Below are 15685 nucleotides of genomic sequence, written 5' to 3'. Positions count from 1 at the left end.
TGTTTGTACCCTGACCTTGAGCCTGCTCTTCCTGTATTAGCCTGTCTGCTGGTGTTTTGACTTTGGACAGTTTGTCTGGAATTACATCCAGTCTCATCTCATTCATGATACTATTACAGTTATTATTTCATATTATTTAGAAAAATAGGCTTTTAGGCATTAACAAGTTCTTTTTATGTTTCAAAATAACGCATTGCTGCTGTCAGTCTTGCATGCTGGTGAAGGCCAGTAGGCCATGCTGGTGCGGACTTGTTTCACCAGTTTCTTTTTCCATCTTCTGTGCTGCTAATTAGAACCAGGAAAACCAGAAGAAAACTACACAAAAGAGTAACTAACTGCTAACAGCCTTATACAGCTGAACAGTGACTGCCCACTTTTTCAGCAACTCTGGTTCTGGAAATAAAAATCACATTCATTTTATCAACAGACATTTCAAAAAATCCTTATATAAAGAGTTTTGAGCAACAGAACCAACAGAACCAAATAGCTACTAGATCAATCATGACATTTAAAACATTTATTTGGAGCAGAAAAGTTTTTAAAAATAAACAAAAAGGCAAATGTACAAGACTGTGTACTTATTTTGTTTTAAATTTCACTTATTTTAAATGTCAGGATGAACTGCTGATCCCAAACTGCACTGCAAATAACAGTTTTTAGCCCGTTCAACTTTTGCAATTGTGCGTTTTCATATATATTTGTGTAATTATTGTTTATATTATGGCTTTATGTACATAGAGTATTTGCTTTTTGTCTTTCTGGTTTTGGGATTCCTTTTTTTTCCCCTTGTTTGCTAGCAAGCTGCTTAAGCAGGCCTAGTGTGAAACTTTTGTTACCATTAAATAACAATTTTAAGAATTATTTCAAACCACTTATTTAAAACAGCAACATCTCTGATGGTGGAGCTTGCTTTAAGGACTCTGGGTAGGGTATTTGTTTACATGAAATGGGGGAATGACACATGATTTTTTTTTTTTTTAAGTTGAAATCAGATTTATTTATCTCCCAATCTTCTAACTCATGGTAAGCCAACACTGAACAGTTAAAGTTTTCTGGTTAAAAATGTAATGTCCTATGGCTATTACGAATAGGATTTTCATTTCCAGAACCAGACCGTTCAGCACCATAGCTATGTTGTTACGGGTTCTAAGTTAACGATTCTGTGGCCCTGGAAAAAAACACACTGAGCCTGGTTTTTATTTGTTCTGTGTGGAAATGCCACTGAAGTGGTTACACTCCGTGCTTAGAACCGTTTGGCAGTGGAAAAGAGGCCAGCAACTATTTCCAGCAACTCAACTCAAGCACAACATGATGGAAAAAGAGCACTGATACATTCTCAACCTGTACAGGCAGCGCAACATCACACCCACCTGACACTTTTTTGTAGCAGGTGCAACTGGCAAACTGACTCTTAGCTAAGCCCTGTCACCCCCTTGGTTACTGTTGCTACCCCTGACAAGCTATCAAGCGCACCATGTCAACTATGGCATTGAAAAGTCCCCAATTTTAAATTTAACCCAATGAAATTCTTAGCCTGTAAAACTGCAAGTACTTTGGATCAATACATCCAAAATATCAAGGAGTATCGAACACTAATCCTAAGAGAGGGTGTTCCTGTGATACATACATGCACCCAAGATCGCTGATAATGTGATATTTAGGGAAGTTAAGCATCGATGTGGCTAATGAAACAATGGTGGAGAACTATGGAGTTAATTTTGTGCCAAAGGTTTCAAATAAAATAATAAAATCCACAAGCAAAATATTAAATATGTCCAAAATATTATTAACATATTGGAGATGCTAAAGTATCCCTGTGTGTGAATGCATGTGTCCACCCTGCGATGGACTGGCAGTCTCTCCAGGATATTTTCAGCGTTCTGCTCAATGACTGCTGGGATAGGCTTCAGCACCCCTATGTCCCAGGAGGATAAGTGGCTTAGATAATGTGTGTGATTAACAATAAACTCATATAAAAAACCTTAAGGTGTAAACTTAAAGATCAGTTTGCAGTCTTTTGAGCTAAAATATGTTTTGGGCTGTTTGGCAAAAAAAAGCCTCATGTGGACCATTCTGCCAACTTAGTCATACACTTGCCTCCTTTGGTAAGTAACTGAGTAAGTACACTTCTGACACTGGATGACATACTGTTGGATAAAATAAAAAACAAAAAAGTGCAGAGAAAATTCAGATTTCAACATGACTGCTTCTGCTGTTTGTATCGATGTGACATAAATTTTTCCACATTTAGAGATAAAAGTGTCATACAGTGTCAGAAACCACATAAGCAAGTGTATCTGAGATTACCTCACTCGACGTGCTTTGAGGCAAGTGTGTGATGATTTAGACACGCTGTTTTCACATTGCTAATTTGATCGACTACATTTGGGGTAAGAAAATTGGGGAAAATTACTTTTTAAATTTCATTTTTTGTCAAACAGTTACCATAAGCCCAGAACAGAGATCAGATCTCTGCCTTAAAGAACTCTCCTCCCTTGGGCCTCTCCAGGGCAGCTGGGTGTTACTGATAGACTCACTGTCACCTCCTCCCCATATGGAAGAGTCTCTGACACAGCTGTTCACAGCCACCATGTGTTCAGAGTCAGACTGCTCACAGGACAGCAGCTGACACACACCACGCCCGTCTCCTCTATTGTCTCAGACTCATGGTCCAAACCTGGAATTACAACTATGTATGGGTGAACACTAATGCTTTCTCAGCTGTCCAAAGATTTTCCACTTCCAGTTTTTCACGTAAGAGGCCTCGGCAATATGTGGATGAACAAGAATTGATTGAATATTTAAGTAGCATATGTTCCACTTCATCAGTTTTTTGCATGATTTGAAGAGCTGATTTAGAACATCATGTTGCGGCATTGGTTCTTAGCCAAAGCACTTTTTCTGTCTTATACACTGAAGAACAGTAATGCCTTGAATTTGCTTCATTCTAACAGTACTGTGCAAAGGTTTTAGGCACCTAAGCAAATCATTTTAAACCATTTATCTGAGCAATAAGAATGTTTTTGCTTGTAAAAGCAGAGACACAGGCTCCAGAAGAAGATCAATGTTTAAGTCTCAAATGCAAAATCAGCAATATACGGATGAAAATATGATGATAATAATAAATCATTGACTCACATCCTCAGGAGACGCATCTCTTTGAATTCTCTTTTAATGCGCTTGCAATAATGAGATTCATCCTCTCGGGGGAAGGGGTCCAAAGCACAACCAATATTATATGTTCTTCTGCACATTGCAATTACACATTTCCACCAGAGAGGTCTCCAAATCCCCAAACTTACATAGTGCAGCTTTAATTTAATGGAAATTAGCCAAAGTAGGTATTGGATAGTCACTACAATTAATATGGGACTTCATCAAGGAGGGGTTTGGAAATTGTAGATGGTTAAGTTTTTCTGAGCCAATAAATGCTTACTGCCCAGTTAAATAGCTTTTTAAATAAAATTCTCAGGAGCCTAAACTACTTTTGCACAGTACTCTACGTTATTTCCACATTCATAAAAATATTGTCAATGTTGAGACAAAACTTCATATTTCCAAATTGATATTTTATAGAAAGAGTAAAAAAAATCCAAATTTTAATGCTTGTTTAATGTATGCAAGAAAATGTTGTTAATATCTATTGATCCATTAATAGAGAAATGTTCACACAATGTAAAGGGCAGCTGCATTTTCAGATGGTGTAAAAAAAATAAATAAACCAATCAATAAAAAGTGGACTGTACTTTTTGTACTGATGTCATATATTTTAATCATGTAGAATCAAGTAAAACCTTTTTCAGTGTGCAACATTTCAAAAATATCTGCTTTTGATGTTTTTTCTGTCCTTTATTACATCACTTTTTTACCAGTTTATCATTTTACCATTCACCATTTTCTAAATTTAACTGAATGAAGTACAGTACGGTTCTCTGCAGTGCATGCTCAGCAAATTCACTTTCTAAAGCACAACCATCTTTTTCAGTGCCATGAATATTTGATACTGTTGGGGTGGGGTGGAGATACAGATAGGCCCAAGGCTTCACTGATGGGAATCCCCTCCCCAGCCTGCACAGACACATTTACACACACATGCACGCTCACTCGTCTCACTGCCCTTCACACACAGACTGAATCCAGCACTGCAGCATCCGGCACACCCTAAACCTGGTAAGACTGCATTATACTGCTCTGTATGTAAGTATGAGAGACTGCCTTAATTTTATGTTGCCTTTAGTACAGGGATAATGTTCAACTCAGAGAGGAGAGAGGGAATGCAGTGGCCGGCTGGAGACAGCTGGATGAAAGGCATACAAAGGGAGAACAAAGGAAGAATCAGTGAAGGAGTGGAAGGGCAGGTAGCAGTGTGTCTCAGAGCAGTTGTAAAATAGGCTGACTCATGATTTCACATTCGTATCTTACCATATAGAACAGCTCTCTGATTTGTAAAGGCTGTATTTATTTATTTATTTAGTAATTTTACTTGACTGTTGTATATAATCAGAATGGACCTTTGTCAACCTGTAACAACAGCATCTCCTAAGTTATTGTCTCAATATGTACTCTTTCATTGAGACAGACTGATTCAATTCATTTGAATGAGCGAATGTATATTGTTGCTGTTATATTAAAACCTTGTAACTTAATTTTTATTGTTTTTTTTCCTTCTTTTTTACATTGAAATGCAATTTGAAAATGTAACTGCCCTTTACACTGTGCAAATGTTTCATGACAAATGGCACAATAGAAATGGTCCAAATTTACCTATATATATTACCTACAATACATAAAAGATACAAGATTTTTTCACAACAGTGATGAGATGAATGTTGTATGAGTGAATGTAAATTGTATTATGTATGTATCTCAAATTGGCCAAGATATTTATTTTTCCGCATCAGAAAATTGCAGCTTTCATTCTTTATCTGAGACTTGCTTTCAGTTCTCAGAGAAATCTGATGGGTTTGTTTTACCACATCTTCAGAGTTCAGGTTATATTTTTTGGTCTTTGACTTTTGCGCAGTACTGTATGTTGCACCTCATGAGTTTTAGAGTTGAATAAAAGATCTGATGCTTGACATGTTATATGTGTTATATGTATTTAGAGTCAACACAATCATGGCTGACAAACCCAACATGATGGAAATCACAAGCTTTGACAAAACAAAACTGAAGAAGACTGAAACTCGGGAGAAGAACCCTTTACCAACCAAGGAAAGTAAGTGTTAATGTTTAATATCTCACAATCCATCACAGTTCTGTCACTTCATCTCCATCTCTATCTGACTCTCTCTCTGTTATATGGTGCTCTGTGTCTCTATTTGGGCTCCTTATAAAAAGCAACTACATGATGAAGCTCTAGATTTTACTTGTGTGACTTTGCCTAATTTAAATTTACAAAAAGCATGTTCATCAGAATAATGTGGTTTGTCAAACAGAATCATAAGATTGGCTAAATCCTTTACAAACGTACATCAGACTTGATATTCAGCTCCAGCAAATTCACCATTTAGTCACATATAAAAGAGAACAAGATAATTACCAGCATTTAACAGTGACTGGAGGAAAAAGGTGTGACACTGATAAAGATAAACATACAGAAACACTATTGTTTCTGCAGTCCCCATGGTGCCACTCAAATCTAATCAGCTTTGCACTAACGCTACACAAAGTGGAAGCCGGGCGTGCACATCTGTGGCCCACTTCAGACGCAATCAGTGTGAAATCAGCTTACTCCAGCTGCCTCCTTCTGCTGTCTCCTCTTGCTAATGCAACTCAGGCCCATTTGGTGCTGTTTACCCCCCTCTCCCCCTGAGTTGAACAAAATTGAATGAATTTGGTTCCACACACTCCAGCCAGGGTGTGTCAGAATGCAGCGAGTCTTTATTAACCCGTGTTTGTTTCCACAGCTATCGAGCAAGAGAGGAGAGAATCCATGGCGTGAGCAAGAGGAGGATGAACAGATAGTAACGTCAAGAAACAAAGAAAAGAGAAAGAACACAACCTGCCTCAATGAACAATAAGCTTTACATCAGAAATGAGGACCTGACAATGCCAAATTTCATTTTTCATAATGTATTGCTTTCTTTTTTATATTTTTTTAATGAACTTGTGAGTTGTCATGGATTGAATTAAAGTGTTAAAGATGTAGAGCCTGGTCTATTTGTGTATTTTGTGATGTAATAAGAGTAATGCAACCTGTAACCCATAATTTATTTATTATTCTATTTGTAAAAGTAGTTTAAATCATCTAAGGTGGGTGACTACTAGTATTTATCAAGTTAAGTCAAGTGGTCTTCATTTTCATTCTTCAATATAACTCATACAGTGGAACAAAATGTTGTTCATCAGGCCCCATGGTGCAACACAAAACAGCAGCACATTAAATAGGACTACACAGAGCGCAGAGTATATAATAAATACACCAACAATAAATATACAGAACAAATATATGATAATATATGCCCATTTTGAATTTGATGCCAAAAACACATTCCAAAAAAGTTGGGACAGGGGCATGTTTACCACTGTGTTTCATCACCTCTTCTTTTAACAACACTCTGTAAGCATTTGAGAACTGAGTAGGCCAACAGCTGTAGTGTTGAAAGTGAAATGTCTCTCATTCTAACTTGATCAGGATTTCAGCTGCTCAACAGTTCGTGATCTGTTTTGTCATATTATTTGTTTCATAATGTGGCAGATATTTTCAATGGGTGACAGGTCTGGACTGCAGACAGACAGTTTAGCACCTGGTTTCTTTTACTATGGAGCCATGCTGTTGTAATACATGCAGAATGTGGTTTTACATTGTCTTGCTGAAATAAACAAGGCCTACCCTGGAAGAGACGCTGTCTGGATGGCAGCATATGTTGTTCCAAAACCAGTATACATCGTTCAGCATTAATGGTGCCTTTACAGTGCGAGTCACCCATGCCATGTGCACTAATGCACTCGTATATCATCATGAATACTGGCTTTTGAACTGTGCACTGATAACAGATTTTCAAAAAGAATTTGCAAATTTGTCAGACCACAGGACACTTTTACACTTTGTCTCTGTCCATCTTAAATGAGTTCTGGACCAGAGAAGGTGGATCCTGGATCCTGTCCAAATATATTTTATACATAAACTATATATAAACTGTTTAATTATGAAGATCATATTGGTTTTCGGCCTTGTGTCTTCCATACAAACATTTCTCCAGATTCTCTGAATCTTTTAAAGATGTCATCTACCATAATATGATAAAATCCCCAAGTTCTTCATTATTTTACACTGAGAAATGTTATTCTTGAATTGTTATTCACTATTTTCCTGCGCAGCCTTTCACGGAGGCCCCCATTTTTACTTCTGAAAGACTCATCCTCTCCGGGATGATCTTTTTATACCCAATCATGTTACTGACCTGTTGCCAAATAATCTAATTAGTTGTTCCCAGTCTCAACTGTCTTGAAACATGTTGCTGACATCAAATTGAAAATAGTCATATATTTATTATGTATGGATTGGCATCACTTAGTGATGAAGGAACTGATGCAAACACTCATCACTCTAAACTGTACAGAAATCTCACGGCAAATTCATATACTTAAAGAATTTAAAGTGCAGGTGTGCAGTGATGGTAAAGTGGTGTGTGATCAGTCTATGGTGGATGTTGAAAAGGGTCTAGATTGGTCCAGGTGTATGTTGGGGGCATCAGTACATTCAATAATCTGACCACCTCAGGAAAGAAGCTGTTGCGGAGTCTAGTGACGGTTTATTCAGTTCCCAGTTCCATTTTGATGATGTCCAATTCCAGTTGTAAAGAAGTGATCTGCTTACTTACTTTGGCCATGAACATTTAGTTCCTTATTCCTTTTGGGGCTTTAATTTTATTTCATTCTGCTCTGTTGATTCAGCCCCTGCACTGCTTAGCTGCTTTTCAAGCATTTTAGTAAGAAAACAACATTTCTTGCGCTAAAAGATGCTGGATGTATTAAGTCCCTTGCAGTTCTATAGAGATGTGTTTGACCTGATATTGATTACGCTACTGATTACTAGGCTACACAACCCACCTGTGGGAATCACTGAGACCATCAAATAGTACCACTGTTGGCCACAAGATGGCAGTATCGTGGTAGATACTACTCTTTGAAAGTAGGAACTCTTGTAGGATATAAAATATTATTTCCATAATCTAAGAACTTAGAATGTTGAAAATCTGAAAGAGACACTAAGCAGGAAGAAATGGGAAATTAAAACACTGAAATCCTTTGTGGTTAAAAGAATGATCCCATAAATCGCTGCAAAAGAAAAGCTCTTGTCTCCGTTTTTGTCGTTTTTGTATACGAGGTTTCCTTTAGACAACAGCGAAATATTTATGCACCCCATCCACAAAACCAATCAACTACAAATATGGTGTGAATACATATGTCAGACTACTTGTGCTGGTGGTCTGTAAGTATCTGCCAGTGGCGGGGCGGGGGGTGAAATGCGATGCTGGGTAGCAGTGGGTTTGTAACATTCCTGCACGTGACTCAGCTGCATGCCTCCTGGCTTGAGCAGAGGAAATGTACACTCGTGTACAATCTCACGCACACATACACACACACACACACACACACACACACACAATTTTAAAAGCTTCTGGTGTGTAAAACTTGCTATTGTAAAATGCAAGGCACACATGAAATTATATTCCCATAGTGACTCGCAGAATATGTGCCAAAATCAAAAGGAAAATATCTATTACATCATTTTCACATCACTTGACCTCTTTACTGAAAAACAGCACATGAAGTTTTGCATTTTTCATTTCTCAGAATTGAATACGTTCCACCTTGAAATGTAATCAGCACACAGCTACTACTCTTCTCTGTGCAATACTACAATCAATGTTAATGCAATGGATGGTTTTTCACATGTTGCTTTATAAACGCACAAGTGCATCACTTTTCTCTCCTCTGATGATTGCATTTCAATGAGGTGATGTTTGTAGTGCTGAAGAGCAACGTAGTTGTGCAGTACTACAGAAATTCATGAATTCAGCTTTTCATTTTTTTAGCCCGTGACGTCCCGTACAAATAAAAATAATGCGTGGCCACGACCTAGTAAGGCGTGGGAACGAGATGATTAAGTCGTGGCCTCGACTTAGTCGGGCATGGGAATGCAATAATTAAGCCTCGAACAAAGCTTAATAAGACGTGATCTTGTTCCCACACCTTACTAAGTCGTGGCTATGACTTAATTATCTTGTCCCCACACCTTACTAAGTCATGGCCACACATTAGGATCTCGCTCCCACGTGTTAATATGCCGTGGCCATGCATCATTTTTATTTATAATGGATGTCACCTGCAGGGCTCCACAGTAAAGTAATCGAGCAATATGAAAACACTGCAATAGAGGTTTTGCTTTTCATTTTGGTACATATGTTACTACATAATGTCATGTGTGCAGTTTTTCCACTGTAATGACTACTTTTTAACTTGCCATGAAATTCCGTCCATAAGGATCCATTCTGAAAAGAAAATGTCAGAACTTCAGTATCGATACACTCATCCATAAAATTCTACCAGGAGAACAGAAAACACAATACGGCACACACACAAGTCACTTCTCAGAAACCTGCTGGGGACAGAAGACTGAGGCCAAAAAGTGTGTGATAAGATTGATCAAAGCAGCAGGTGCTCCTGCTCCAAGACCCAGACACTTATCAGTGGGTCACAGCAGAAACTGTGCAGCTGGTTTCAAGTTTACGTCACCCTGCAGAGAAAACATGCCAAACTGTAGGCCTACAAAGCAACACTGCAAGATTAAAATGAACTTTTCTTAATAGAACACATGCTTAAACAGGACAGACTCAGGTTATCATTAAAAGAAGAGGTTTCATAGAACTATAAAGCAGGGGTGTCCAATTGTATCCGCAAAGGTCCAGTGTTCCTGCAGGTCTTCGTTCAAAACAAGCTGGAGCACACCTGATTCCACTTGTTTAATCTGGTTGCAGTCTTCACACTGCTGATCATGTGAGCTGCTGCTATGCTGGAATGAAAACCTGCAGCCACACTGGCCCTTTGTGGATAAGATTGGACACCCATGCTATAAAGCTTGGTAGAAAAGTTACCTAAGCAATTTAAAAAAACAGGCAATAAAGAATCTAAAACATGAATGTAAAATTAAGGGACTTCATAGTTTATATTTCGGGGAGAAGGTAAAATGTTCTTTAAAAGATCTTACTCCAAGCAATTTTACACAAGGTAAAAGGCAGCTGGTTTGGAAATCCTTTTTTTTTTAGGACAGCAACGATTTGAGGAATGCATTCACTGCCTGTTTGGCTCAAAAAAGGGAAAAAAGCATTTTGCAAAACATTGTCCTTGTGGCGTTCCAGTATTTCTAAGTAGCCGGTGCACTGTTCCCGGAACGGGACAGGATATCATGCACACAGAGTGCCTTTTTTTCCCTCTTTTGCTCTGTACTCTATTTAGAGCAGATGAAAACAAGCTACACTCTTGAAAAACGTAAAGGGTTCTTTGGAGATATGCCATTGAAAAAACACTTGGTTCCCTAAAGAACCTTTCAAAGGATGGTTCTTTGGAGAACCGTTTTTGTAAATGATATATGAGTTTAAAGAATGGTCATTTAATATAAAGGCCCTAAGAAGAACCCTTACATTGGTAAAGAACCTTTACACTATGTGAAGGTTCTTCACAGTCAAAATGGGTTCTTCTATGGTATCTTTTATTTATTTATTTATTTAATAATTTATTTTTATAAAACTTTTACAGTATGTGGAGGTTCTTCAAACTTTGAAAAAGCTGTTCACACTCAAACTTCTCATTTACAAATTTACTTCTGCTGCGTGTCTGTGGCCTCAAAACGTGCCTTTGCGTATGGAGCGTGACTCTCTAATAATCGTTGAACTTTCATGATAAAACAAGGCCACTTTGTCTCGTGTCAGAGCAGTTCTGTGGCCAGGTAAAACTAGGTGAGAAGGCATTAAAGAGCGAGTGCGCACACTGGTCAGTAAACAGCTCCTAAAACAAAACAAACACACGGGGACTCAACTCAATGAACTCCCGAGTGACATCATGTTCCAAAAGCCTGCAGCTGGAGATGCCATTAATAGAGCTGTCATGATGCCAGGCACTCCATGTAAAGAAACGTAAAAATTAGCTCTATCTATATGTGATATATACTCTTCAGCACGTTCTCCGATTCAGAGATCAAGTTGTGTAGAGGTCGCAGCCATATTATGCTGTTATGAGTCAGCTACAGTGCAGTTGCTGCTCTTTTGCACGTTCCCTTCAGGCTAGCTCAGACAGAACACACTTGTTCTGTTAGTGCACAACCAGGCTGTTTTGTGAGTACACATTGCAGGTCATGGGGAAGGCGGTGCAGTTATTAAAAACTTCAGTAAACAGCTAAGCACTGTCTTAGACATTGCTGTAGTAAATCTGGAGGGGATCACATGAGAAATGGACAATTTTTTTCTTTGTGAAGAGTCAAGAGCAGTTAGACTCAAAAATAGAGCTTCCAAAAATGGTTCTTGGCTTGGACATATGACATGGCACTCTTAACTCTTCTTCGAGTGACGCCATAGAAGAACCACTTTTGCTAAAACAACAGGTTTGAAAAAGGGATTTGTGGATGTGGAAAACATTTTACATAAGGATTCTTTTCCAGTTTTAGGATTTATCCCAGAGCCTTTATATTATATTAGGTTCTTGAAACTTAAAATACATTTCACACATTTACAAAAATGGTTCTCTAAAGAACCATGCATTCTTCAAGGAACCAAAAGTGGTTCTTCTATGGCATCACACAAAAAATACTTTTTGGCACCTTTAAGAGTGTAACAGAAAACATTTAACTGGTATAGAACCTTTACATTATGTGGAGGTTCTTTACTTAACCCTTATGTGGTGTTCATGTTTTTGTTACTCAGTGGTCTGGTGGACCCACCGCATTATTGCTTTTTTTAAAATCAATACAGCCATAACGATTTATGTAAAAATATCAGATGTTTAAAATATCACAAGTGGCCAGTGTAGGGTTCTCCTTCAGCAGCTGTAGCCAGTCAGCAGCCTGTCCATGTTGTCCATCCTCACACCTATACAAACACAGATAAACACACACTAACAGCAGGCCATGTAGGAGAACAGAGTAAAGCGACACAGCACCTTTTATTCCTCTTTTATACACACTTTTATTCCCCGCAGGTTCACCCCAACACCACACGTGTAATATGTGTGGGGGGTTTGCAGTGTGAAGTCACTGAACATGTGTCATTCTATATGTTACTCACAGAAAATGTGCAAAGGCCAAGGAATCTGAGGTTGAAATAATAATATATTGCATAATTTTTTCTTTCGGTAAACATTGAAAATGGGTTCCACAGACCTGAACACCACACAAGGGTTAAAACAGTTCTACACACTTGCATATCTCATTTACCAAAATGCAAGGTTCTGTACTGAAGTGGTTCTCAAATCAGTTCTTAGGGCACCAAAAGAAATTGGTTCTTTTGTCAGTGTCCTTTCAACTGTAAAAGCTCATTTCATTCATTTTAAGCAGCAAAACAACAAAAAAAAATGACAACACGAAACTCAGTTTTCAGTTTTATTTAAAAGTCATCCTGTACCACGTGATTGACTAGTAGTCATTACAAAATGTTTTCACAAAAGGTTCAGTACAAGGCACTGACATAAATGACCCAAACAGGCCACCTTCAACCTACTGAAGAACCAGTACAAAAAAAAAAGCTGCACTGAAACAAACCCAACCAATTACAGAAGGTAATTACAGACATTTGTCTACCTTTCTGCTGAATGTAACGTAGTAAGGAGGGTCTCAGAGTGCCCCCTCACAATAACAGAGGTTAGTCACTTACTCAATCCCAAATTTCCACCAAACTCAAAATGCATCTCCTCTCCTCACATCAACCACATCTGAGCATTTTATTATTCAGTATGAAGGAAAAAAGGATGTGGAAGCATTACAAAAGAGGGAACCCCTGGTCCCTCTGATCAGGAGCTAAGGCTGGTAGAAAAGGCTGTGATAGACGATTTCTCCATAGGAGCTGCATTGCAGGTTCAGATGTCTATTACAAACTGGCTGTCTTCAGCTGTGGAGAGAGAGAGAGAGAGAGGGAGAGAGGGAGAGAGGGAGAAGGGTGAAGGGTGAGTGAGTTTATAGACTGACGGAACAAACTCTCCCTATAGAAAAAAAAATAGAAACTCAAGAGTCATGCGCCACACATGCTGCAATGTACACAGCAAGGCTACCCCCTCCCCCCTTGATACGAGAAACCACTTGTCTAGAGAGCAGATCATACATGTTTTTGTTTGCTTTTCTCATGAAACAGTTGCTCAGTCTCCTTGAAGCGTGACATTATGATTAAAAGAAAAAGGGAAATACAAAGTAGGTGCTGGAAACTGCTGCTCCTAGGCAGATACCAAGACGTTAAGATGACTCGTAATTTGCCTCCTTTCCACAGAATATTGTAATTTATTTTTGTAAAACCATAGTAAAAGCAACAAGACAGCCATGCAAAGCATTTGTTGACAAATACACTGTTAAAAAGCCTAAAATGTTCACAATGTTATTTTATGTACAATTTTACATAATTTAGAACATTCATATTTGCGAACAACTACACTATAATTATCCTTTTACAATAACTGTCAAATTATCTGCCTCAACTACAAGGAATTCTGCATATTCTTTTTAGTTTTACTGCTTCATACTAATTATCTGACACTTGTGAGGTTGCACAGTATTAGTATACTGGAATCATTTTAAGCAGATATGGGCAACACAGTTTTCCAAACTTTTAAACAGTAGCATCTACTCAACTTTGATCCCTCCTAAGATTTCATGGCCATAGGCCTGCCGTTAGTCCCGCTTTATTAGACCTCTAAAAGTATAACATGCAGAAACCTGTTACTCAAGTTTTACTAGACGTCACCTGATCAAAAATCGACAATAGGGTGCATGTGCCGCTGTTAAAGGCCACGTGTGAGGGAATCCACTGTATAAAGAAAGACAGAGAGAAAGTGAGAGCAAGTCTCACCAGGGAGGTCCTTGCAGTCCTCTTCATGTTCCAGTAGTTTGCCCAGTGTGTGTGCAGTAGGCATGGTGACCCCAGGAATGTGAGGGAGACAGCACGGAGGGGTCCGTGCGATCGGGGAGTTCCGGCACTCTAGGAGAAACTTCCTGTCATAGATGATTCTGGTCCCTGGAAGAAAGGTGATAAAATTGTTATTTAAAAAATAAATAATAATAATAATAATAATAATAAACAACATGCATCATGAGACAATCTCCAGTGTGAATACAGATCAAGCCAAAGACTGCTGGCAAGAGATTTCAGAGTACTTTGGCTTTGATTTACTTTCTTCTATCTTGTGCCTTTCTTCCAAGGCCTAGAAAGTGTTCAGATGAAGTATATAGAACATATAGAAAAACATGTTATGCAACACAAGCTGTGGTATGGCCCAACCTAGAGGGGTGGAGAGTGAGAGAGGGGAGCTGACTGGGGTGCTGTGTAAGGAGAAAAGAACAGAAAAGGACCAGGTGATCCCGTTTACATGAATGGAAAATGGATCCTGTAAGTCATACAAAACCGATCAGTAAGTGTTTGACCCAGTTCATCTTTTCTACCAGAGCTGCCATCCTAGCTATTCAGCACAACTTTCATTCAGCCTTGTTCTTGTGGCATTTAGACAGTGTTCACTGTAGACTTTCTCTCCTCCACCACAATGGTGTGACTCTGAAAACGTAAACAAGCACTTGAGGACTTGCCAATTGATGCTGCAACTCTGAGCTGAGCTTCCCCTTCGTATACACTCCAGAAGTCAACATACCGGCTTCGGAAGGTTCTTAGAAAATGAGGGCCATTTCATTTGATTTAGCTTGAACTAGGCAATTATTATATTCACCAACCACGCTGAGGTCACATTTAGCAAGTGTCAAAAATTGTAACAGTTAATATCCTCTTGACCATTATAATGTGGATAGGCTCTAGATCAGCATTTCTAAAGAAGCTTGGTCAGTTTAGTTAGCAGTTTATCTGGAAATATGTGGAACAGTAATTAGAAAATAAAGTTGGGATTACAAAGGTTTATACTGGATGAACAAATTCCGGTCCCTAAACCTGATGTGGGAGTATTCCACCTTTTGGGCATAGCTTGGGATTTTTCCACACGGTGAACTCACCTGATCTAACTAATCAGCTAATTAACAAGCCCTTCCTCAGTTAAAGTGGGCGTTAGAGCGGAGACAACCTGCCTCCAGGACCTGGACTGAGAATCACTGAGGTAGGATGTAATCAAATAAAAGTGTCAATATTGCGATTGTGAAGATACAGAGCATAAAAAAGGGTGACTCACCTCCAGGAGTGGTGGAGAAGAGAGTTCCTCCGGGGGTCTGGCTGTAAGAGTCGGCCAGAGGAGACCAGCTTTTAGCGTCTACCGCTCGGCTCGGAATGGGGCAGCCCGAGGACGCTTCACATACAGTCGACATGGTTTCAGCTCCTCAAGTTCAGGTAAGTAGTCGCTTGAAAGTGAGATCAAGAACGCCGACAGGTTCTTCGAGCCTTCAGTTCTCGAGCTAATTGTTGGTTACGTTACTTTTTAAGGCTCTCAGCTCTCCACCCTTCTCTGTGAGCTCTGCTGACTGCAGCCCACAGACAAACGAGTCGCGCGG

General features: G+C 38.9%; 2 protein-coding genes across 4 annotated transcripts; one reads left to right on the top strand and one right to left on the bottom strand.

The window, feature by feature from the left end:
• The first annotated feature begins 2616 nt into the window (after positions 1–2616).
• On the top strand, positions 2617–6152 carry tmsb (thymosin, beta). 3 transcript variants are annotated; one of them, XM_036588017.1, is made up of 3 exons: positions 2617–2754; positions 5106–5218; positions 5910–6152. In XM_036588017.1, the coding sequence occupies exons 2-3, from the start codon at positions 5119–5121 to the stop codon at positions 5942–5944; spliced, it is 135 nt and encodes a 44-aa protein (XP_036443910.1). In that variant the 5' UTR covers positions 2617–2754; positions 5106–5118; the 3' UTR covers positions 5945–6152. The 3 variants fall into 3 exon arrangements, with proteins under 3 accessions (XP_036443910.1, XP_036443908.1, XP_036443909.1); XM_036588015.1 differs by lacking the exon at positions 2617–2754 and adding an exon at positions 4038–4170; XM_036588016.1 differs by lacking the exon at positions 2617–2754 and adding an exon at positions 4095–4197.
• Positions 6153–12584: 6432 nt separating this feature from the next.
• eif4ebp3 (eukaryotic translation initiation factor 4E binding protein 3) lies at positions 12585–15685 on the bottom strand. Its single transcript, XM_036588014.1, has 3 exons — positions 15370–15685; positions 14052–14216; positions 12585–13103 (listed from the first exon to the last, which is right to left on the bottom strand). Exons 1-3 carry the CDS (start codon positions 15500–15502, stop codon positions 13072–13074), a joined length of 330 nt encoding a protein of 109 aa, XP_036443907.1. The 5' UTR covers positions 15503–15685; the 3' UTR covers positions 12585–13071.

This window comes from Colossoma macropomum, unplaced genomic scaffold (assembly GCF_904425465.1).
Source record: "Colossoma macropomum unplaced genomic scaffold, Colossoma_macropomum, whole genome shotgun sequence".
Classification (NCBI taxonomy): Eukaryota; Metazoa; Chordata; class Actinopteri; order Characiformes; family Serrasalmidae; genus Colossoma; species Colossoma macropomum.
This window is presented reverse-complemented; position numbering and strand designations above follow the sequence as displayed.